Source organism: Apis florea, unplaced genomic scaffold (genome assembly GCF_048593485.1).
Source record: "Apis florea isolate Af1SG1 unplaced genomic scaffold, ASM4859348v1 contig_3756_pilon, whole genome shotgun sequence".
Classification (NCBI taxonomy): Eukaryota; Metazoa; Arthropoda; class Insecta; order Hymenoptera; family Apidae; genus Apis; species Apis florea.
Genome location: NW_028256838.1, coordinates 152,976 through 178,627, shown reverse-complemented (window position 1 = coordinate 178,627; position 25,652 = coordinate 152,976). Strand labels below are relative to the sequence as shown.

Sequence of the window (25,652 nt, the reverse complement as noted above, 5' to 3'; positions counted from 1 at the left end):
AATAGAGAGCCCTCTGTTCACCCCTGTAGTATCCGTGAAGAGGCACTCGTGTCGGCATGCCTCGCCCCCGCGATTGTAAACAGATATTTTCGCGTTATTTTCACGGTGGTGGGTCGGTGGGTGTGCGCGTGCGCCGTTCCGTTGGCGGCAAAGCCGTATGCTCGACCGGCGTACACCAGTCAGTTGACGTAGCCGCGTCGTCCACGTAACAATATGCTCCCAGTTCTCGCGATCACGGTTCTCTGCATCGCGACATGGGCATCCGCGTTGAACGATCCGCTCTCAGGTAAATCAATCACCTGGCCAATCAAAATACCTTGCACCCAATCGTTGTCATCCCCAGTGAGAACGGTATCTCGAAACACTTCTTCTTCTTTTTTTTTTTTTCTTTTTTTGGTTATCTTCTTCCATTTTCTTTCGTCGCGTTCTAACCTCGTTTATAAGCCTGACGTTTATAAGGCTGAGCTTGGCGCAAGTGGTTCACGAACGTTTGCAAATCACTCGAGCGGTTAACGGAGACGTGCAACGAGGATGAACGTAAACGCTCGTTTATGTTTGCCAGTGTTCCCAAGAAGTGTTGGTATATATATATATTATGTATATATACATTTACGAAAGATACGTCTTTCGTGCGCGTTTGTACGAAGAGGCGAAGGAATATAAGCTTTTGTCTATGGATCAACGAAGAAATGGTTACAGAGGTCCTTCTTTGCTGACGTTTGGCAAAGATCAGGAATGCTTGACAAACATTTTCGAGTGTTTACGTGTAGTTTGCGCGGTTGATGAAACCTCGATTGTACTTGTCGAGTGTATTTGGTCGTAGTTTCTTGAGAAATTTCATTAAAGTTGGGACTTTCGAGTGTGAATTTCGTTGGAAGATGTAATTCGATGGTTTAGCAGATAATTTTATTAAGGATTTAATAACACGTACGTGATGGGACACTGATTATTAGATTGTGGATTTTTAGGCAATTGTAATCAATATGTATATATATATATATATTATTTATTGGAAATATCAGTGATTTTAAATTTTAATTTTTTATAACAATAATTTTTTCAAAGTTTAAAAAATTAGTAAAAACATAAAAATTCCAAATTAAAAGTTTACGATTCATTCACAACTTATTTAACAAAAAATACAAAGATCTTTTTCTCAGAAAAATTTTGTAAATATTTATTTATACCATCATATTTTCACACATAATAATCTTTCACCAATATCAAACTTAATATCACATATTATATTGTTTGAAAGAGCCAAAAATTTATAGCTACGAAATTGTGTAGTAGCAAACTGCAAAAGCCTCAAGTGTTTTTCTAAAACTGTTGATTTACACATATGCATCTGCATATTGAATAAGTTTATAACATGATTGTATTCACGTTCGAAGATCGTAAAAAGGGATTCACAAATCGTGACAGAGTCAGAGTGTTTCAGTGTTTTATGTCAAATTTAACTGTGCAAAGTTTCAGTTTTATGTGTTAAAGTTCTTGGAAAGATATGGTGTGTCAAGTCATTTCACGTTCTCGAAAGACATATTTCGAACAATTTCAATGTGACAACGATCGTAAACTGACTGTTTGCTGGTCTGATTGCCGCGTAACAGGCGCAACTGTTAAGGTTTCTCTAAACGAAGGATACAGCAAGATATTGGCACTGATTATTACTACGTTTTATACAATTTACGTGTTGTATTGGGCATAATATTATTATATTATTTGCCAATTAATTAATGTTAATTAGTGATAAACGAGAGTGTTATTATATACCTTGTTTATTAAATTAGCGATGGAATTGTAAGGCTTCTCGAAATTTTGTGAGAAAGTTTATATGGTGGTTTAATTAATTGGTTAAGATTCTGATTTTTTATTGTGAATCACCACGATAAAATTGATTATTTGTTAGAGAAGTGAAACAAAAAATTCTGCTATTGTTGATTATTCTCTGCTATCTTTGAATTTATTCAAATTTCAAAATGTTTTTGCATATTTAAAGTTTTATTGTCGAAGTTAAATTAGAATTGTATTCAGTAGAGATTTAAAAATAATTTAATTTATTTGTTTTAATGGAAGTGATAGAAAGTGATAAAATTTCAATTATTTTTTTCTAACGTTTTAAGATGCTAGGTATTTTAATTAAAAGTTTGTCAAATTTGAATATTCGATATTTTTTGTAAAAATGGACTGCTAGTTTCTTTTACTCAAACATGATTTTAGAATATTTTAAATAATAAGATTAATAATGATCAATAATAAAGTTTCTGACAATTTTTTCTTTATGCTGTTTCCTTTAAAATGGATTATAAACAATTTACAAGTCAAAGTTAGTGCTTAATATAAATTCAGTTTTAATATTGTAATAAAATAAAATATTGTATCAAATAAGTGTAATAATTTATATATTGATATTAATATTTCACAATTTTCAGATAATGATTCAAGTGTTTCAAGAAAGAGTTTAGGAAATTAAGAATTATTAACTTGTAAATGATAATGTAATATTTGATTTGGAATTGATTTAGAATTAAACAATTTATATCAAAACATAGGAGATGAATCATGCCATTATAGAATGCAATTATCTTTCAAAATTTTCTGTTTTCTTATTCCATGCAATTTCTTGACTCGACTGCAGTATTTGCGAGCATTTCTCTGTCTTCTCACTTCCGCAGATGATTAAACATGGGATTAAATCCTGGTCCCTTCATCTTTGGCGTGTAGTTCGTTACGTTTGCGAATCATTCATTCACGTAGAGAACGGCATCTTAGTGTTAGTTGCTAGATTTCGCGTCAATTTGTTTAGCATCATTCCATATTTATGCGTCTGGTCAAGCATTCACGTTTTAAAGCTTTTCAGTTTCATATTTTCCCAATTCAATGCCACAAGCATATTTTCAAATAAAAATTACTAAAGATGCTTTTTGAAAATATAATATAACACGATAAAAACAAAGTTTTTTTATTTAAATTTAAACTTTCGATAAGATTCACTGTTGATCGAATTCTCGTTACGTGATTATTTATTAAGAAAAAAAAAAAAAAGAAAAATAATATATAATTCATGTGAAATTTAATTTTATACATCTAAATTATTGTGAAAAGTTTTTCGAAACTTTGCAATTGTCAAAATTAAAAATTTTACGATAATTAAAACTGAGGCTAAAATATTGATCCTTTTATAGAATGAAAATAGTATTTTTATTTATTTATTGTGCCAAACATTAATTATAATTTGAAACATGGTAATTATTTTAACCAAAATTCATTTTTTTGATTCAAATTGTGACTCTTTTTTGTTGTATAGTTGATTTATTCAAACTTATTCAATTTTCTGTGAAAATATAATTTTTAAATTATAGCATTAATATAAGAAATGAAAGATATGTTTTTTATCAAGTTTCTTAAGATGATATCATTGTATATATATATATAATAAAGTACATATCAATTTAAATGACAAGCACAACAAACTCAATTAATTATAAACGTTAACTACTATATTACGTTTACATTTGTCTTCATTTGTAGGTTATCTTTATATTATTATCTATTATCGCGTTCTTATTCGTTTTAATGAAACATACACATCATCCACATGTCTTAAAATCGATATTCTCAGGTACTTATACATCAGGTTTTTACGTTATTTTAATTTCTTAATGTGCATATATTTCTAATTTGAATAATTTTGACACGCATGTCATGATAACAAAATAAAAAAATTACAAAATTTTGAGAAGGAAATAATAAATAATTAAGCAATAGTGTGAAATGAATTTAATTCTACAAAATGTGTGATAAAGTTTTGTGTGAAAATATATTCGTAGTATATTTATGTAGATAATAGGAATTCGATTAAGAACAGAATATTCTATTCAAGGGAATGTTAAAATAACTGAAAATTTAGTAAAAAAAAAAAAAAAAAAAAAATATAATCGATTCGAATCTCAGCTAAAAATGATTATTCATTTATTATTTTAATAACAGAAATTTTATTCTTGATAAATCAATTTTCACCCTAAAATTAGTAGTAGTTATGTATATATTTTCCAATCTTTTATTTGAAGAAATGTTATTATTTCATTTTTGTTACATGTATTATTCCTTAAATTTTTCCCTTTCTAACTTCCACTTCAATTTTTTTTATAAAAATAATTAATATTAATTATTTTTTATCTCTTGACAAGCGATTTCTTGACATTATTATCTCATTTTGTTCATCAATGAGAAATTTACGAAAGATGATCGCTTCGAATATCAAAAATTAAAAATAATAATTCTTCTCATTTCAAGAAATTTCTTCAGTTCTTCGTTCCATTCCAATTTTCTTCACCATCAAATATATTATATTCCAATACCATTATTATCGCATTGTTCAAAAACTTATATCAAAATAATTTATTTATTTTTAAAATAAAAAAATTCTTAGAAATTTTGCTTCAATTCACACACGATTTCTTGAAATTATCGTTATCGTTACAATCACACATCGTTCAAGAAATTAACGAATCGTCTTCGTCCAAATCCGGTCTCAAACCATCACCCTCCTAAAATACGTAAGGGGGTTTCCAGGAAAAAGAAAGACTTGGCCGTGACACGCGCGATAGAGCAGGAGGGAGGGCGATCGAAATCTTATCACCACGTTGGATCTCTTTAATCACCACCCCCGTTTTACTGCTTCGTGTATAGTTGCATAAAATGCGCGTCAGTCGCTCGCTACGTCAACGCCGTTGGATCGTGTTGTAAATTCACTCCCTCCATCGATCGTGGAAACGATCGTGCCACGCTCTCTAAATTATCTCTCGTTTTCCATTTTCGTCCCTCGTATTTCATTTAACGACCGTCCAATCTAAGAAAATTCGAATGCTCGGATAAACAATGCCGTTAAACTGGAACGATGCTAAAAGATTTTTATTGGATTAAATTTTTTCTGCGAACGAAATGCTTGGAATCCATCGAATCGTTTGGTCGTTGGTGATTCATTTTTGAATATCCGTGGGGATAAATTATGAATTGGTACGTTGAATGTTGTTGTACGATGTTTCGTACGAAGACAAATGTAGATAGAAATTTCGTTAACGTTCTCTGACTCGGAAATTGTGAAAGATATCGATATTTTTAGTTGGCACACGTAACAGAGTGTATAGAAGGAATTTTACGATTATCGAGATCAATATATATATATATATATATATTAATTTCTAAATGCATTTCTAGAGCACTCCTATTTGGCAAAGTTTGTAGGATAGTTTACATTTTCTTCAAAATTGGAAAAAATGTAATATACGTGTAATAATAATAAATATGAACTTACTTAATCTGATATTTTGTACAATAAACATATTAAAAACGATACGTACTAAGAAATATATACAGTTTATTAAAGTTTATAAAGCAAAACTATATATCTGTCTATTCAAAAACAAACTATTTAATCAATAATGATTTGTTGAAACTAATTAAGTGATTATTAGTAATAATTAGATATTTAATTATTATATATAATAAATTTATGAATAAACGTATATCATGTAATTTTGGCTTGATGCAGTCCAGTTTTTATTTTTGCAATAGATAATTTATCATTTTCTCACATAAGTTTTAAAAATAATTAACTATTCGACAATAAAATATCGTTTCAAACAAAATATCATATTCACATGAATAATAAAAGAATTAAATAATAAATTAACATAAAAGACATAAAACGAATAAATTATACTTAAAGAAGTAAAATTCGCGACATTGAATGATGTTTGATGATGTATATCTAAATAACAGTTCATCATAATGGATTCTATTGTAAAGAGGGGGATGTTTCAATAGTATTCGTATACTAATGGCACAATATTCCATGAAAATATGAATTTAACTGCCAGTAGAGGAAGCTTTGGAAATGGAATAAATATCATATATATATATATGATATTCGTATATTGTTTCAATCATATATTGTTTTCTGACAAGAATCTCTTTACATCGATATCAACTCTCTTTAAATTATGGAGATCCTCATAACTCTAAAATAAACATATTCTCTTTGATTTTATAATATTCATGTATATAATATATATATATATATATATATATATATATATATATATATATATATATAATTATTTCAAAATTTATGGCATTGTGTTTTAAAATAGTGCATAATAAATTAATTTGCATACTGTACAATTAAAATTGCGTGTAACCTCGCAAAGAAACCTCTATAACCCGTTGAAATCATTATCGTGATTAATGTTGTTCTATATAGGGTATACTGACTCACTTATTAGAAAATTAATTAATTTTTTAGAAATTAAAAAAGAAGTAATTAAATTATTATATTATTATATTTTTAAAATTTAAGTCAGAGTTCATATTATTTTATTTTATTCTTTGATAATTTTTCTAGAAAAAAAATAATAAGTAAAAAAGGAGTTAACAATCAATTTTTCATTCAAAGTGTATTACAAAAGAATTTGAATTATTCAGAAACTATCAAATCGCCATTAAATATTTATTATTTATTTCTGTGAAAAAGTGAAATAGCACAATGAACAGTCAGGAATCAAGATGGTGAATGGTATTTGCAAATGACATAGACAATGAAGTCGATAAATCTATTTTTTATGCTGTCTAGAGACTCATTTATATTTTATGCATTATCTATGGCCATTATATAAGTTTTCTCTAGGATTTTGAATTTTAAAATTCATTATGAAACAAAGATGTGTAATTTATTCTTATCACAATTCAATTCTATTAATTAATTAGTAGATCATTCAATATATTTTCTATACATCAAAGGTTAACATGCTTATTTCTCATTTCATAAAATAGCAAATCAAACAAGATAAATTACACTATCAACTTTTAATCAATTAATTTGGCTCAAATATATCAGGATTTTAATTCTTTTCTTTTTTTTTTAACTATAATGATATAAATATAATAATTATTAATAATAGTTTTATTCTTGATTAAACACAATTTGATCTTGTTTGAATTAAGATACTGATTCTGATATGATTTTTACTTCTTTTACCACAAAGAATTTTAATCTAATCGATCATATTTTCGTTAATATAGTATAGCATATCATTCACACTATATAGCAAGAGGCTAGCAATTGGTCATCAAACAAGTTTGTTGTGGTGGAAGGAAGCTCTGATGAGTTCCTCGTCTTTATGGATGCACCTCATAGCAGTGCACTATCCTTCAGCTTGCAATTACCAGGGGTGACGAGCTGGATAAATTGCCCCGTCATCTTTTAATCAGTTCATTTAGCTAAAATATGGAAAGCACGATCTTGACATTTCAAGAAGCAAGAAAATTTATTCTTGGACATCCTGTTATCGGTTATAGGTTAATGAACAAAATGAGTTCATCGAGAATGTCATTCAATGGTAGAACTGTCTAGTTGACCACTGCCTTCGAATACTTGATCGCGATGTATTTATGAATTTATATTGAAAGGATTAAAATGTGTAATTCAAGGGGTGATGAGTTGGATAAATTATTCTCCTATCTTTTAATTTTTACATTAATACTCAAAATTTTTGTTATCATTTAAGTTTTAAATTGAAAAATGTAATTTAAATTAATAATAAATATACTAAATACTAACAAATTTTAATTTCAATTTTAATAAATCTTCAGAGATATTGATATAAGAGTTAATTCATTTTGCTGCCTTGTTATATAAAAAACTTGATTACAAGTAATGTCAAAAATTATAATTAAAATTTTGATAAATTTTATATTCCTATTTTTCTTTGAATTAATTCTACTATATATTAACTAATTATTAATTAAATTTATTTAAATTTTACAATATTATAATTGCATTTACTAAATCTTATAAATCTTAATTTATTGTACAAATGTGAATTTCAATTTTTAAACAAAATACAAATCGCAGAAATAAGAATTACAAGAATACAAGAAATATCAAATTTTTTCTTAATGCTTTTCAGCAATTCAGAAAGCATTGCATTTCCGATACATCAATAAGGCAGAATTCAAGCGACAGCTCTTCGACCGGTCTAATAGTTATACCAAACAGAATTGATAATGTTAACGAGAATCAAAGTGCTGCCTAGCGGCCGTAGTAGGTACTATGGATCGGCATATGGGCCGATCACAGTGATCGTGATGGTGGCCATCTAGCAATAGTAAAGGATATTAACTGACGAAGCGTGACAATTTGATTAAAATAAGAAAAACATCTCAGCACATCAGAGAAAAAGAAATTCTTCAATCCTCCTGTTATTAACAACGCTAACGAATTCATCATTCCATCGTTGAATTATCAATAAAATCATCTCCATGATCACGATATCCTCGCGAATTTACGTACTAATACTTATTAATAGAATTAAAGCATACGACAAAGCTCGATGTCAATAATATCGAAGCATTTATTATTTGACGTGGAGAAATCGGTTTATTATGTTGGTTCGCGAGTCAATTGTACACGTTTGGAAATGGAAACGTGCAAAATCGGCATTGTGGCATTTGCGCTCTTTCTTTTCCTCCCCGACACTATGCTCCATCATCCTCTAACCTCCACCATCTCACCCTTAACCATGGCAAGTATAAATTATCACGGGCGGAAGTTAGTCCAACGAACTCTCCTTATCCTCTCGCGTGATAATAATTACTCTCTCTTTCTCGGCCGGTCGGGTGGAAATAGGTTCTTTAGTCCTGTGACGGGACACTTCGTAGATCGTGCTAGAGATCCCTCGTTTATTCGCGCCGAAACGATTATTCTTTACGTCCATTGGCCGCAGGGGGGAAGATACACGTGTCTGGCCGTGATTTAAACAGCAAGTTCGAAAGTGACGATCGGTTTGGTGGGGAGGTGTCTCTTAAATTTTCCTTGAATCGAGTTAGATTTCGATTTTTAATGTGGAAGATATAATTTGTGTTGTTTGAATTTGAAGTAAAAGTATTTGGCTAGATCTTGGCTTGAAAAAATATAATTTTTATTATATTACTAGTACAATGACTATTATTATATGTAAATAAATTGAAATAGGAGGCGTCTTTTTAATATTGTTTTAATTTGAATTTCAATCTTTTCGATTAGATTTTGATTTTTAATAGAAAAGTTTCTCCAAATTTGTTTGAATTTGACATAATTCAAAGTTTTTCTTTCTAATATAAAGAAAAATTGTAAGTGTAACTGTCTTATTAGAAAAGAATATTTTAATTATGCAGTTAAATATAAATTTCTATTTATATGACATTATACTATAATATAATAAGTGAAATTTTTGCATGCAATGTGGTAATGTTGTAGTTTTTAAAGTTTTTTCTGATTCAGATCTTTAGTTTGAGCATTAATATTACTACGTTCCATTCAAATTTGTATTTAATTTATATATTTATTTTATGCAATTTAATAGAATTGATAATCAACGAGATGTTTTGTAAATGCAAAATGTTGTCTGTTAGAATAAATATACAAATACAGTCTATCAAAAATAACACACGAATATTGTTTGAATATGTATATCTTTTAATTATTATTATATTAGTTTCTCATTTATTCTAATAATATATATGTAACAAAAGATTAAAAAATTTAAAAAATATTTCAATAAAAAATCAAAATATTAGAAAATTACTTACGTAATAAAATAATTATTCGTTACATTATGTCGATGATATTTTATTTTACTTCTGACACTTTATTTCTCATATAAATTGTAGACGTTGTTTCCTATATATTTATATTTCAAAAGAAATCGGGTGACAAAATTATATTTAATCGGATTTATCGATTATACAAAATTATTTATTTATTTGTGTGTAAAATAATATTATTGTGATATTATTAAATTTTCCAACGGTTTTGTTTATCCACGTGGACAGTGAAATAAAAAAACCGCAAACGTTGATTGGAAAAATTTTAAATAAAGATAAACACGTATCAGTTTTAGAAAACAAATATAAAATGAATAATAGGATCGAAGCGAAATGTAAATAAAGAACATTGAAAACGGAATTTCAAAAAAAATTATAGAAATCATGAAAATTTACTTTTTATTAACAATTTATTAAAACATTATGAAATAGATTGCAAAATATAAAATTATATATTAAAAACGTAATGCTATGCACTACTTTTACTAATATTAGATTATAATCTTAATAATCTCTACCAAAGAATAATCTCCTCAAAATATGTTGCAAAATTTTATCGATTTTTAGACACTCTCTAATTTTAATAATCACTCGATGATCAAAACATTTCTAGAAAAATTACTTAAATTCCAATATTCCTTTAACGAACACGAAATACTCTTTTCACGTTTTACCCACCAACAACATAGATTATTCACATCAACGTTCACAGATTTGAGACCAATAATAACAGCAGAATTGCATGGGAAGATATCAGCATTAAGATTAAGCCGAGTCTCGTTAAGCCGGCATCGAGTTGCGAGGAAAGTTTGTTATTCCGGTTTAGAGCAGCGTAGACATAAAATTGAAAGGATAATTGGAACAACGGCGGGGGTGGTTGCTCGCGAATTAGGAGATACGGTGCCGCTATTATGCGCATCTTGCGGTGTAATCGGCCAGGCTAATGACTTAGCGCCGAATTATCGCGCGTCGCTCCACGTCCTCGTAAATCTACCGCCCTCTCTTCTCTCTAATTGCGCGGACGTTATTACCCGGAATTAGTTACGAATTTACCCCCGCGGAGAAGAAGAAGAAGAAGGAGAAAAAGAAGAAGGAAATACGAATTTAACCCATTTGCGGTGGATGATATATTCGCCGTGTCAGAGATTGTTGGAAACTTTTTGGTCGGACAACTATAAATATCCGTGGTCGAGTTAGAATTTCGTTGATTAGGAAGTTTTATTTTATTCCTTTTTTCACCAACATTTTCTATTTCGCAATCTTTAATTCGTTATGTTAAAGTATATATAGTAGCGTATTGTATATATACTATACTTTTGAATAAAATTTCAAACCTTTTAGAGTTTAAAAAAATCGAATTCGCTTAGAGATGAAGAAATTGAAAAACTGTAAATCGTAACTTCTCCTTTAAATTATTTCGATTCTTAATATATTGATTCACCATTGTGATTGGCGACGCGACACTAGCGCCACGCAACTATTAACTACGAGTATTAGAATATATACTTGTGTAGTTATTTATTTGTTCGTCTTTTAAGTTATTTCAAATTATTATTATTATTTTTTTTTTTATAAATGAGAAAACGTATTGAAATCGCAAAAAATTTTACCAACTTTGACACGCGGCACAAGAAAACAATTAAACCAAGAACGAATAAGCGTCATTGTGAAAGATACTCTTTTGTTCCACGCTCCAAAAAAACTGTTTTATCAGCCGTTTGTTTGTCGATGTCGTATGCCAGAAAATGGCGATGAATGAGATCGATGATTCTTGTTATTTTCGCGATTCTAAAAAAGACAAAAAAAAAAAAAGGGAGAAATAAGAAGAACGAATGAAAAAAAGGCGAATCACAATGCGAATATTTTTATTAGACAGATATGACGGATAATCCGGACGAACGTAGGACTATACATTATTCAACCGGCAGATTTCCCTTCGGTGTCTATAATTTACACCCCCGTATCTGTCTCGCGGCCTTTGTAAAATTTAAATCTTCATTTCTCGGCGGCCAAGCCAGTTGTTTTCCTTCGTTTCGTCTGATACGGCGCATATTTTGGCTCCAAGCAAATAAGTTATAACGCGTTTTTGCGGAATAATGTCAGGATTCTCCGTTCGGACGCCTTTAATCTCGATGTGCAAACAGTTAAAGTACACTGTTCGAGTCGGTACTTGATTTCTGTACTGTTTACACCCCCTCTTCCCTCATTTTATAGATACTATGTAAATTGTGGTTGGAAACAAAGATGACGAAGACACGTTTTTGTTCGGGAATGAATGAATAATATTTAATTAATAAACGAGTTAACACACACCATATATATATATATATATATATATATATATATATATATATATATATGTATAAAATGACAATTACAGTGACTATTATTTATTCATAAATATATATTCTTTGAACGATGAATTATTAATTGAAGTAATTTTTTTAATTTCAACCATTCAATTAAAATTTTGCTCAATTTCATTATAATAAGGGGAATATAAAATATGAAATCGAAATATTCAATTCAATACGGGAATATCATTGCATTTCAACAATTATTTCACGCCTAACCACGACGTGTCATCGAATGATAGACGTCGTACGCGTTATCCGTCATGCTTTTCCAATCCTTCAAATGACGCGGGTGAAAGGCAAGGATGAGGCGTTTAAATTAATTGCATCATCGATTTCAACGAGCGTAGGGCACCTGATTTAATTCGTTGATTACACAAGCTGACTGGTGTTTGATTTACCGCGTTATTTCGAGTTATTAGACAATGGTCGATCGAAATCGAGGCTGCATAATTTCATTGGCGAGGTTTTACTTTACACGTTATCTGTCTTTCTTCTTCTCTTTCCTGTCTAAGCTTCATTTTCTCTTATTAAGAACACGACGTGTACTCTTTTATTCCTGTTCTTTTTAAACGATTTATTAAATGGAATTGTATATTTGCGTTTTAATAATAAGAAGAATTTATCTTTCATCGTGATTTGATATATGAAAAATAGTTTGATATACGTGTCGCTAGATGTCGCTTTTGCTTTTAAATGTATCTTTCGACTTTCTTATTAGTTTAATATTATAAATTATTTTTACAGCATAAATAAACAAATTATTTATATACAATAATGATTCTTAATTCAAATTCTTAATTTATATATAAGTCGTATTTGTTTTTATTCAAAATTATTTTTAGATCTATAATAGGAATTTTTATTTGCTAAAAATATAAATTAAAATATTGTCGAGTTAATAGAACAAATTTTTTTTATTAATAGATTTATTAGTAGATTTTAATGCATTAGAAGGATTAATTTTGTGGATAAGAAAATGTTTTTATTTTATCTATCTGTATCAAATAATTATTCGAAATACAAAAATCTTGACTTTGGATTTAAATCTTATGAAAATTCTTTAAATAAAATATCGAAATAGATTAAGAATAAATAGAATATTAATCAATTTATTTTATTATTTTCAATTTATTATATTCTATTTCTTCTCTAATTCCCTAATTAATTTTTGATTTGACATTTCCTCTTTCAATTTTATAACGACATTTTATTCAATAATTGAAATAATATGAATTTAGATATTCTAATTTTTGATTTAGATTCCACGAAGAAATTCGATTAATAATAAATCGAGTTAAATTTCGAATATATTTGATTTTTATAAAATAAGATATTAATCTTCTTAAGATAAGATAGAATTTCAAGGGATGTAATATAATTTTTGAATTATCATTTTTTCATTGCTCGAAATCGCGAACGAGATCATAATTAATTAATATTTATCCAGTGGCATCATTGTCAATTAGGTTGACATTTTGGTCTCGCAAAAGTCATTTTATACCAGCAGCTTGTTAAATTTGCAGTGAATTATGCACACGTTATAATTGAAACCACGAATGATATTTCTGTTTCGATAAATTATAATAATAACGATACAGACGTATTCGAACATTGTTATAAGAAATCCTGCGAATCGTTCGTGCAATACAATTTCCATTATTATTTTAGTTGAATATATTTATTTTCGAATATTTTTGTACAATTATTTGCAAAGTAACATTTTATTATTAGATCAATAAATAATTATGAGTTCCGCATATTCTTTATAAATTATACATATATATTTATCATAATTTTATCATAATATTCTTTCTTAATTTATGTAATTTCTGTCAATTCAACTGATTTCCATTAAATATTACTTTAATTAAGATTGAATTCCATTTATAATTAAAGCAGTTATTTAATCGGATTTCTCATTTCGCTGTGATTCTTGAAGTGAACCTTTTGGTTCATATTGCATTGAAGGAAACAATAATACTGGAAAGTATATTAAAAGATAAAAGAGCCAAAAGTAAAGTTTTTATTTCAATATTTTTCAAACAACATCTCAGTATTTATCTATAATAATTGAAAAAATATGATTTATAAACACAATTGGAAACCGTAATTAATCGCACAGAATTATCTCTATTAATATTAGCTAGATTAAAAAATTTTTTTAATATTATATTTTTGTATTTGATGAAACATTTATATATATATAATATGTTATTTCAAGTTCAAAAAGTTATTTATTCCAAACGTAGGAAAAAAACAATATGAATGTATATTTCAATAATAATTATTAGACTATTTTACATATAAATTTATAATTAAATTTCGTTTAATGTGCGAGTTCTTCAACGAGTTTGATTGAAATGAACTTCAATGATCCGTGAATTGAAAAAAAAATGTAATTTTGAAAATATTATATATTGCATAATTTATCCAAGAATTCACGTTATTAATTTCAAGTTTTTTGGATGTACGTTTTAATGAGAGATCACGAAGCTCATAGGTAATTTAACAAAATGTAGTTTAATGTAATTAAACAAAACTGGGGCTCATTTAATGCGGAGTTTGTAACTGCGAACGTGTTATGTACTCTCTCATAGTTTGCCTGACTTTAGAACTCCAACTGCTTTTCACAGTTACTACTTGTTTTTCTATGAACAACATAACACGAAATATTATTAATATTGTTGAAAAAAATTGATCAAATTGTCTAATATATCATACACTTCACAGTTTTTTCTGTATTTTAAGATATAACTATTATACTTTTAAATTTATTTCGATAATTGTAAATTTTTCGAACACTATGCTATATTATTAATTTTATTATATATTATACAACATTAATATAATATTTTTGTATTCTATGTTTTCCATTTTCTATTTTCAATTAAAAGTATTTTTTATACATTTTGTCTGATCAATTTCGTACATAAATAAGTAAAATATTAACTATGATTAAAATTTTTTTATATTATGAAGAATGGAATGGTTACATCAATAAAATTTGGATAAATTTGCATTAAAAAACACTGAAAATTGTATAGTATTTTATCATTTTGTCCAGCAATATAGAATTTACACAACCCAAAATTTGAATTATGAATTTTTAATTTTTCAATTCTCTCTCTTTTTAATTTTGACACGATATATCTATACTCTTGTCAACCAACACAATAGAAGAACCTATCTACCTACAAAATACCTACATATTAAAAAATAAAATCTAATCATTTTCCAATAAAAAGTAGAAAAAGAAGAAAAAGCTGAACAATAATAATAGAAACAAAGAAGAACGATTCCACGAAATTTTTCACCTTCTATCACTGTGATTCTGTACAACTCCATCGCGCCCTCTACGCGATCTATCACTTTCCAACAACACTCTTCCGCCCTTAAACCGCGTTCAACTTCGCCCGTGACAATAATTAGCGCATGGCACATCTATGATTGGCAAATAGAGCGATATTTGCCGGTACGATTTTGCGTTTGATTGCACCTAATTCGCAAACAAGGAACCACTGTCAGTCGATGCATCCCTATTTGCACGAGCACTCGGTATTAAACCGGCAATTCGCCACTTCGCACCACCAAAATCTACGCGCGAGAGTACAAACACGCATATAGTGGTTGGGTCAACTTTTCACTTCGAAACTTTCACTTTTTCGAGTTTGTTTTATTTTGTTATTTTGTAATGAAAGTCTGGCAAGACGTTAAGAAATTATATACGTATGTATATCAGTTTCTCAACTTCTTACTAATCTCGGTTGTAAAAAATTTAGTTTCGAAGTCATTAACGACTATACCATTGCACAGTTGGGGAAAGTTTGGCTGGAAAGTTGAAAAGTTTCGGTCGAAGTAACTTTATTTTTAAATAGCGAAACGTTTCGTGATTAAAGAGGTAATTAAAAAATTACATGTTACTTTTAACTTTTATTAATTCTATTTAATAAAAAATTATTCTCTGAAGGATTCTGAGTGAAAAACACGTCACATTTTAATAAGATGAAAGAAAATTGATGGAAGCTTCAGATGGAGGATATTTCTTAAAATAATATCGAAATATTATTAATTGTAATAATTCTTTCATAATTTTAATGTATAAATCGATATTGTTTCTTCGTAAATTACAGGTTGAGAGAAGAAATCGTTCTCTATTCATATTTTTTCTTTTTACTTTAAGCACACTGAATTTTTTCAGTTTTTAATATCTCGTCGATGCTCAAGAATTTTCCTCGGAATACGATTAAAGTTAAAAATCATAATATTTGACTACGACAGAAAAAAAATGCGAGAGGAGAAATATTTAATGTATTTGTTCATGCAAAAGTTCAAAACATACGAAACATATGAAAAATATGTTTATAAAAATTTGCATTCTATTTACGAAGAATCATATTTGTTTTTTTAAATAGTAGTATGATAATATTTAATAAAACGATATTTAATATTTAATAAAATGATATTATCACTAAAGAATCGTGAAATGAACAAACAAAACTTATTTTCCACTTGATCTCTTTTAATCTTCTTAAAAAAAAAAAAAAAAAGAAAGAAAAAAAGCAAAAAGGAAATATTTCGAATTAAATGTGCAACGATTTAAAGAGATTTAAATGGAAAATTATATAATTCTTGAAAAATATAATCTCTTTCAATCACGTTATTATATTCTTTAAATTTTCGATACGCTTAAAGCCTGTATAATCTCGCAAAAATTTTCACGTGAATGTTAAACGAATGAATTACAAAACGGGTAGAACGTTACAACTTCTCAAAGCGTTTTGAAACTTTTCAGAAACTCTTAAAAAGAGAAAGGAAATTGATTTTTTTTTCTTTTCTTCTAAATATTTTATCGAGAAGAACAATGCACGCATACATCGTGCAGAAAGAACAATAAATGTACTTTTTAGTGGTGAATGAAATTCGTTCTATGTCAAGTAGACCGGTGACGGAAACAGTGGAAGAGGTGTGTAATTTTCAACGCTATAAAGAGTGGCATAGAAAGCTTGAAAGTTTTACAAACAATCCATCAGTACCGTTTTAAAAAGATACAATTATTAAATCCCGAGAAAAAAGACAATGAATATATAAAAAAACAAGACAAATTCAAAAATTTAAAAAAAAATGATTTTAAATTAAAGAAATTTAATTAATTACTTGATCGTTGATATAATTACGTGTAAAAAATTTAATTTCGTTCAAAATTTACTCGTAATAATAATAATAATAATAATAATATTTATTTTCAATCTTATGAATACATAAAAATTGCATAGAATTCCTACGTATCCTATTAAAATATTTTAATTCGATAAAAAATTCGAAATATTATTACATAAGATATTTTTTTTATATTAAGAAGTTAATTCAATATTCATTTATTATAAAATTCTCGCATCCACTTCCGATCTATCCTCCTGTCGATGTGTGCATTTTCGTCGGAACAAAACAAAAAAAGAAAATTCATTGTTTTTTAATGCACCGAAAAATTTTCGAGAAAAAAGCAAAAAAAAAAAAAAAAAAAAAAAACGCGAAAGAATAGATTTACGTGTTGATCGAGCACGTGGAATAACTCGTTTCCCAGGAGCCAATATGGTGGGCGGAATACAAAGGCTACAAAGAAATCCAAACAGACCACCACAGTCATTATACTATAAAAAAACATTTCGGTTTAATACATTTCCCTCCCCCTTTTACTTTCATCGCGGTAAAACTTGTTTCCACGTTTTTTTTTTTTTTTCTCTCTTCCCCTCTTTCACCTGTCTCAAAGCATCTCCGGTTCAACGGCAAACCTTTTCCATTCTGACGAATCAAACCGCTTTTTTCAATCAACACGAGGATAAACACGTAAATGTGTTTAACTTCTTCGAAAAAGAGGGGAAAAAAAAATACCATTACTCCTTCTCCGTTCATTCGACGACATTCGAAAGGCGCGTCTCGAATCCCCAACTAGAAATGGAAGAAAAATTTCAATTACTTCGTCGAGACTGCCAAGGTTTCTTTCCGGGGGGCGAGCCTCTATGTCCGAATAATTAAAAGCGGGAAGCGGTTTTGCGCTTTCATTCCTCGAAGAAAACTGCGCACGGCTGATGTCGTGTTACCGAATCGTACTCCCTCATTTAACTTTCAAACTTCTCCACCGGGGAAAAATCAGATAAACCGGGCGAAACGGCCAGGGAACCCGATACACTCTCGCGTTTATCGCGAGACATCTCGAACCGTGATTAACAATTACTGGGTAAAACGTGTAAAATGAATTTCCTCTGATCGTTGGAGCCGCGTTCAACCGTCTCGAATTTATTGAGAAAGATAGCTTGGAAACTAATTTTGGTTTATAGTACTAAAGGAGGGTTGAAAGAGGGTGCGAAGATACATGTAACAAGAAGAATGAAAATTTTTTCTTTTTTTTCATCAGTGAAAATTTAGTCAAATCCATTTTTGTAAATTATTTTAAATTACAAAGTTATTCGTTCGTAGAGAAAATAGAGAGTGAGATAAAATATTTATGATAAAAGAACTCATGTAACTTATCGATTAAATTTTTAAAATTTGAGAGCTTCTTTTTCAAGGATTTATTATTTTTTTTTTTTTTCAGAAACTTATTTTGGAATTAAAATTAACACGATCAATTTGAAATTGAAGGTTTTCAAGTTTTAACTTGCTTTTTATCTCACGTGTTTTCAACGAATAGATGCAAAGTTACGATAAAAATAATTCTTTAAAGACTACAAGATGTCATTACATAAAATTCAGTGTATAAAAAATTAATGTAAATATTATCATATCTGTGGTTGGTTAAATTTCCAAAGCCAGAGTCATACACGTTCTGTCGGATAAAAAGGAATTTACCTCTATCTATTTCCTTCTTTATTTTCCGCTGGTTGTTTTGTTTCGTCGGGAAGCTTATCAATCTCAGCTTGGTCCACGACATGTGATCGAGCAATGTCGATGGTTACCGGAAGACGAGTGGCCTCAGTGGTTCTCCGAAAGCCGATCGATGTCCTGTACAACTCACAGCGTGGAATGCGATAGAACCTCCATTATTCGAACTAATGGATAAAGGAATTCTCAAACAATGGAACACAGATTTTTTTTCTGAATGAATTATGTTTCAAGGAAAATAATATGTCTATATTTACACGATAAAATTATATGTAATAATATGAAAAATAGTTTATTGTAAAATTAAAGATCCTATATTTTTTTTCATCTATCAAATTGATACATGTATAAAGAAATATCCAAATAATTTTTCAATGTTCACATACTTCTTTCTTTTCTATAATATTCTTGCTAGCAATTTTTTTGAATATTTTTTCCATCTCGTTTCAATATTTAATATTATATATTTTGTTAGTACACACAGTGAAGATCAGTTTTAAATTAAATTTCCATTATTATGGTGAGAAAAGAAAGTTTTTATCATTGAGAGCAAAGATACAATATACATTTTAAATAGCAGAATATTTGGATATCAATATTGGATATTCGAATGGTAGATAATGGAGATTCTACTGTTTGTGAACTTAGGTACGATCTTTGGCACAATTTAGTCCAGATGAAAGCTTTCATTTTAATCGATCCGATCGAATTAAAAGCTTTTATCGTAGCCATGCTAAACGAGTGAGGGACATTAATCCTGGTTAGTTTGGCTAGATCAGAAGAATTTATTCACGTTTGCTGGATTGAATTAGAGACGATCGAGAGGGATTTTGCATTTTCAGCTGGTTTTTTCTCGAACGATAATGGCTGTTTTTTCTCGTTTCCTTTTTTTTTTTTATTTGTAACAGTTATTTTTAAATTCTGTTATTGGTAATGATTAATATCGAGTATTCTTTTTATTTTTTAATTAAGCATTGTCCTTTTTAATGTTTTATTGATACTATCAGATTTTTATAGTTATATGATCAAATATGAAAATTTATATCCTATATTCTTATTATTTTATACATTAACAACATTTTAATTTAATATAAAATAATTTTTAAAGATATACATGTTTTTGCTAAATGAAATATACACTTATATTATGAACTTTTTCTATTTTTCTATATTAATGTGTATACAATATATTTTTAAATATTATATTTATATTGATTAAAAATAATCCACTTTTTCATTTATCTAATTCAAATTATCACGACATCTAATTTTCTTCAAATTGAATAATATTATTTCTCTCTTTTATCTTTTTTACATAAATATCTATACATATATTCATTACTCACTTTCGAAAATAAAGTTAAATTTTAAAGATAATTAAAGATAATTAAAGATATATATATTACACAAAATTCTAACACTTTCTCGTTCATTTTGCCACCATCTTTTTGGATTTATTCCGTCCCTGTCGAAACGTTCCGTATAATACACACGTGAAACTATCTGACACGCAATCGTTACACTATGACATTTTATGGCGGATAATAAAAGCAAGAATACATATTAGCTTTGCAAGACGGATGATTAACCCTTTAAATATTGCGCCCACCCCCAAGCGCGGGAATAGAAAGCGTTCGTGATTAAATCTTTCGAGGAGATCTGGTCTCGCGATACCGTGGCACATCGATGAAAAACCTCCCTTCAAAATATCCCTAGTCTCTTATTGCTGCTGCCCAGTCCGTAAAATTTCCCTTGAATTCGCGAAAATTACAATTTACATTTGTTGAAAATATAACGATGAATATTTTCCTTGAAAAATTTTTACGAATATGAAGAATAAAATTTTCTACAAAGAAAACAATCAATTACGATTCTTAACAATCGAAAATACTCGAATCCACGCATTGCAAAGAAGGAGCCAACCCAAACTTACCCATCGTTCGACGATAAAAATCATCTTTCCTTCTCACTTTCCTCCCGCTCTTATCCTTCATTCCACAATTGTTTTCAATCAGCCGACGCGAGCACCCTCTCCATACTCGCATTTCTAATGCATTTCTAACCCGATACACAACAAGCCCCCGGTAAAAGGGGAGGCCGCGCCGCGAAAGTCGAAGGGTTCATCGCATTGTGCAAAGTTTCGTGGAAATTTCACTCGAACTCGACGAACAGTTGGGCGAGCCATTTTCACGCGGGCGAAACGGAATTGTTAAACTGCGTTTCCGTGGTTGTTGGCCGTGGGGTTGCAGTTGCGCGCACACACACACACACCCCTCGCATGTCTGGCCATGGCTGAGTGTACAGAGTCAGACACCTACCGAAACGATACGATCTCGCGACGGGGTCGAGTAGGACACACGTAGGTAAACGTAAATTATGGCTTTGAATCTCTCTCTCTTTCTCTGATGCGAAATTCTACTAACCATCATTTAACCGGGATCCTTTTCTTCTTTCTCCGTCTTTCTTGGCGAGCAACACTCGATTTCTCACCCTCCCTTTTTGAAGTTTGTTCGATCGTGTCGTTAACAGCTCGATGCCTCCGCCATTCCTTGGAAGGAGGAACAATTGGCTCGTTAAGATATAATATAAAATATATAAGATGGTTTTTTTTACTTCTTCGAAAGGTGTAGAATAGATTTCGATGTTTGGATAATTCGACTTCTCGATCATTGTTTTTTATATTTTTGATTAATCGAGACGATTTAATTGATTTAATTGAGTCTTGGAAAAATTGGAATTTGTGATGATTTTGTCTTCTGTTAATTATTGTAGATATTCCTTTAAGAAGAGGAAAAAGTAAGCGTTTCGAGAATTTCGAGATTTTAATTTCAGATTTCTGATTATATTATTTACATAATTTATTCTAGTTTCAATTTAATTATATTACATATTGCTTTGTACAATTTATGATGTAATGTTGAAACGTTACTTTTTATAAATATTCTTATTACTTTTATCTAATTATAAGGAAGAGCGAGTTTAGAAATCAATCGAAACAAATACGAAAAATTCGATTAAGACTTATTTATTATTGTGTTGCTAGAAGTAATTTGAATGGAATGTTATAGATAGAATATCTCGATGAATAATCCTGCAACAGTTTAAATAACTCAAATGATGGACAACGTTAACTTTGATTCGATTATTATTATAAATATTATAGTTTGTTATTAAGGATATTGTTATAAGGGTTGTATTTTTCAAGATCGAAAATATTTACGATGAACTTTTCAATGAGAATAATAAATAAAATACTACAAACAGTGTTCTATTTCGAAGCTATCCTGTTATACAATATTTAATAACTGTTCAAATTTATATCAACATCATATTTCAAAGTGTCAATAAAGTGAATTTAGTCTCGGTACCGAAATACATTTGTCTAACGGAGACATCATTTGATATAATATGATACAGCTAGTACAAACAAGCGCAGAAAATTGTGAAGTAAATTTTTCTTTCTTTCTTTCTTTTTTTTTTTTTTTTTTTCATTTTCATTTTACACTTCGTTTTTTCGAGGAAAAATCGAGTTTGAAAATGCATTAATTACGCATGCATGTTGAATGTTTTCTCAACTTTATTACCCAAATTTATTATATTCGTTAATTGAAAGTACAATAAAACAAAATGTACGTTTTAAACAATTTATTTAATTTATAAATCATTAATGCAAAATTTATAATAAATAGAGATAACGTAATATCTTGCATATATGATTTAACAAGTGGAATTAAATTTAATTAATTCTCGAAAATATTTCATTGTGTATGTTTCATTAGCTTTATTTAAATAAAATAAATCCGTTATTGTTAAAATTATTATATAAACGATACCGAGTATACTGTGATATTAATGTTATTAAAATTAAAATTTTATTCATCGTTTTACATACAATGGCTTGATATCATAATTTTGTTACAAAAATAGAATTTTACACATCAAAGAAAGAAAAAAAAAATTATTGTTCTTATTTTTTATTAAAGTATAAATTCAATTTATTAATCCTTTACAATGTCATGCAATTTGTAAATTATCCTTGTATACGTATTTCAAAAATTTTATTTTATCAATCTGACAATTATTATATTGCAATTATATTAATTAAATAATTTATTTATAATATTTATTAGTTTCCAAGTCATTGTTATAAAGAATAAAAAGTGTTCAAATACATTCATAAGCCATCGTATCTGATCATTTACATGAGAATTATTAGAATTTCTAATTTTCAGACTAGATTCAGACTCTTTAATTCGATTATCATCCTTCTGACAACAATTTCATTTTAACCCTTCATTCAAATAAAATTCTGTTTCATAAACTTTGCACCTAAAATTCTATTTTTACTTATCCCTTTATTTATTTTCTCAAAAATCTCCCCCAACGATGATTCTTGACTCAATCCATTAAATTTATCCAATCAATCAAATTTTATAAACATCACAGTCGATGCACAGTTTTTACATACAACGTTTGCCACGCGTCAGTGTCACGCAGCGGAGGGTGCAGCACAAATAAAGGGTGTATTTTGATTTTACCAACGTCGACGAGTGTTGTTTCACACAACGCAACGTCACCGTCGCCGTTCCTCGCAATATTCCATGCCTCGTCCAACGTTAGACACGGCTGCTCGTCATGTTTCCCTTTTCTCCCTCTTTCTTTTTTCTTTCTTTCTCTCTTTCTTTTTTTAATTGTCACGAAAGACGAGCGGTCGACGCACGCGGTGGAAACACGCGCCCTTTGTCTTACGATCGCCTCGTGAAATGAAATTGAATCTTGCTCTCGTAGGCGAAAAAATAGCGATGGATATGACACCAATCTTTCTCGCAATTTTCAAACAATTCTTCTGTACTTATTTAAAAATTCAGGATAAGAAACTGTATCGACATCACGATAAAAGAAAAAATAATGAAATATAATTTCGATGTCGACAACATAGTTATTTCTTCGATATATTATTAATTCAAATTATCTATATTACATAACGTGTATAATTCTTGTACAATTCTACAAATTGATACTTTTTTAAATGATTTTGAAATACTATCAGAATCAATGCAAAATTGATACAAGTATTTTGGATATCATTAAAATAGATTAAAAAAATTATAACATTTGTGAAACATCTTTGATGGATTCTATAAAGAAAAAAAGTAGGTATAAATTTATTTATTAATGAAAGTTTGCATCAAACGAAGTGGAAAATGGAAAAGAACAAGAAGGAACTGGAGAGAATCGAATCTCAAAACCACACACGTTACATTTACTATGTACCAAATGTAAAAATACTACCATCGATAGCTTCGAGATGGCAACAGATACGAATTGCAAATACACCGATACCAATTTCTTTCGAGATATTTGCAAAGATTCGACCAAGCATCGTTTACATTTCGATTCCTTTCGATAGCCAAAGAATCGCGTACGCTTGACCATTTCTCACTGAGAATCGATACTGTGCTCGAGGGGGATCGCTAGACAACAAAACGCTTATTTCGCGTCGCTTTTCTTGTTTGCGCCATCGAAACAAATTACGTTTTATTCCGCGCGAATTTCCGCGGAATATTCTATTTGCAACCCCTCTCGAACAACCCCGCGACGCTCTTTACGTGACTCGATAATTGCGCGCTGAGTACACCCGGGCTTTATCCGCGACACGCGATTTCTAATCGCCCTTCCGAATGTAAATGACGGGAGGTGAAGTGCGGGGTAATCGATCATCCGGCTCGTGAATGAGAATTTCTTCGCTGGAGAATTGTTATTAATTTGGTGGTTGGATACGCTGGATTCAATCGTATCGAGTCGAGGTGGTGTGAATTTATTGCTCCACGATTCTGTTATTTATTGTTGTTGAAATTGTTATTTATGTAGTAATTGAAATTAAAAGGTAAGTCAAATTTGGCTGATTTTATTTTTACGAAATTAATATTATTTTTCTATTATCGATAAATGGAATGGAAACTGATATTTTAATTTTAGTTATTTCGTGTATAACATGTTAATTCCGTTGAAAGAATTTTATATATTGAAAATTATAGTGCAATCGAATATTAGAATATTGATTTTGATCGATTTTTGATATTCATTAATTGTTGTATACGTCTAAATCTTTTTTTTGATTCCTTGACCTTTTGTTCGATTAGATATTCTTCTCGTTTCGTTTAAATTATTCTTAAAGCATCCAGTTATAAATACCCGGATGGAGTACGTCGTTGTTCCAATTATTGAGTTGTACTACTACGGCACAGGTAAAACAGTAACTGAAATAATATTGTTGGAGACATCAATTCCAATCGAGCGAATGTATAATCGATAATTGATTGAACTTAGAAATTAAAATGCTGATAATATGCTTGGTGATTATGCGTGTGTTTTTATTTTAACGACAATTATGTTATCAACGTAACTAATTGTAAGATTATCTTTCTATGCTAATTATGTCATCACATGCGAGATTCTTCGTATGAAGCATAGTTTATCTTTATCATTTTGCGCTAGAATACCGAGTTAATCGAATTAATAAGTTTATTTTGTAAATGAAACAATCAGTATATCTACTGGGTGTTAAAATAATACAATATCAAATAATTAGATATTAGATATAATATTATGTATAATAATAATTTATTATATCAATATCATATTAAAAAATTTCACTTACAATGTACAATCATTTATTTCAAACGAGTATCTGATTACAAAATAGATTTTGAAAATATTTTATATGACATATTCAATATTTTTTTCAATTTTCGTTAAAGTTTATATATT

General features: G+C 29.1%; 1 protein-coding gene across 1 annotated transcript in view; it reads left to right on the top strand.

The window, feature by feature from the left end:
- The first annotated feature begins 202 nt into the window (after positions 1–202).
- The window catches only part of LOC100863469 (lachesin), a 162,598-nt gene continuing 137,148 nt past the window's right edge, over positions 203–25,652 (top strand). Inside the window, exon 1 of the mRNA XM_003697592.4 lies at positions 203–286. Within this exon, the coding sequence (XP_003697640.3) occupies positions 214–286 (73 nt within the window). The 5' untranslated portion in view covers positions 203–213. The remainder of the gene's footprint in view (positions 287–25,652) is intronic.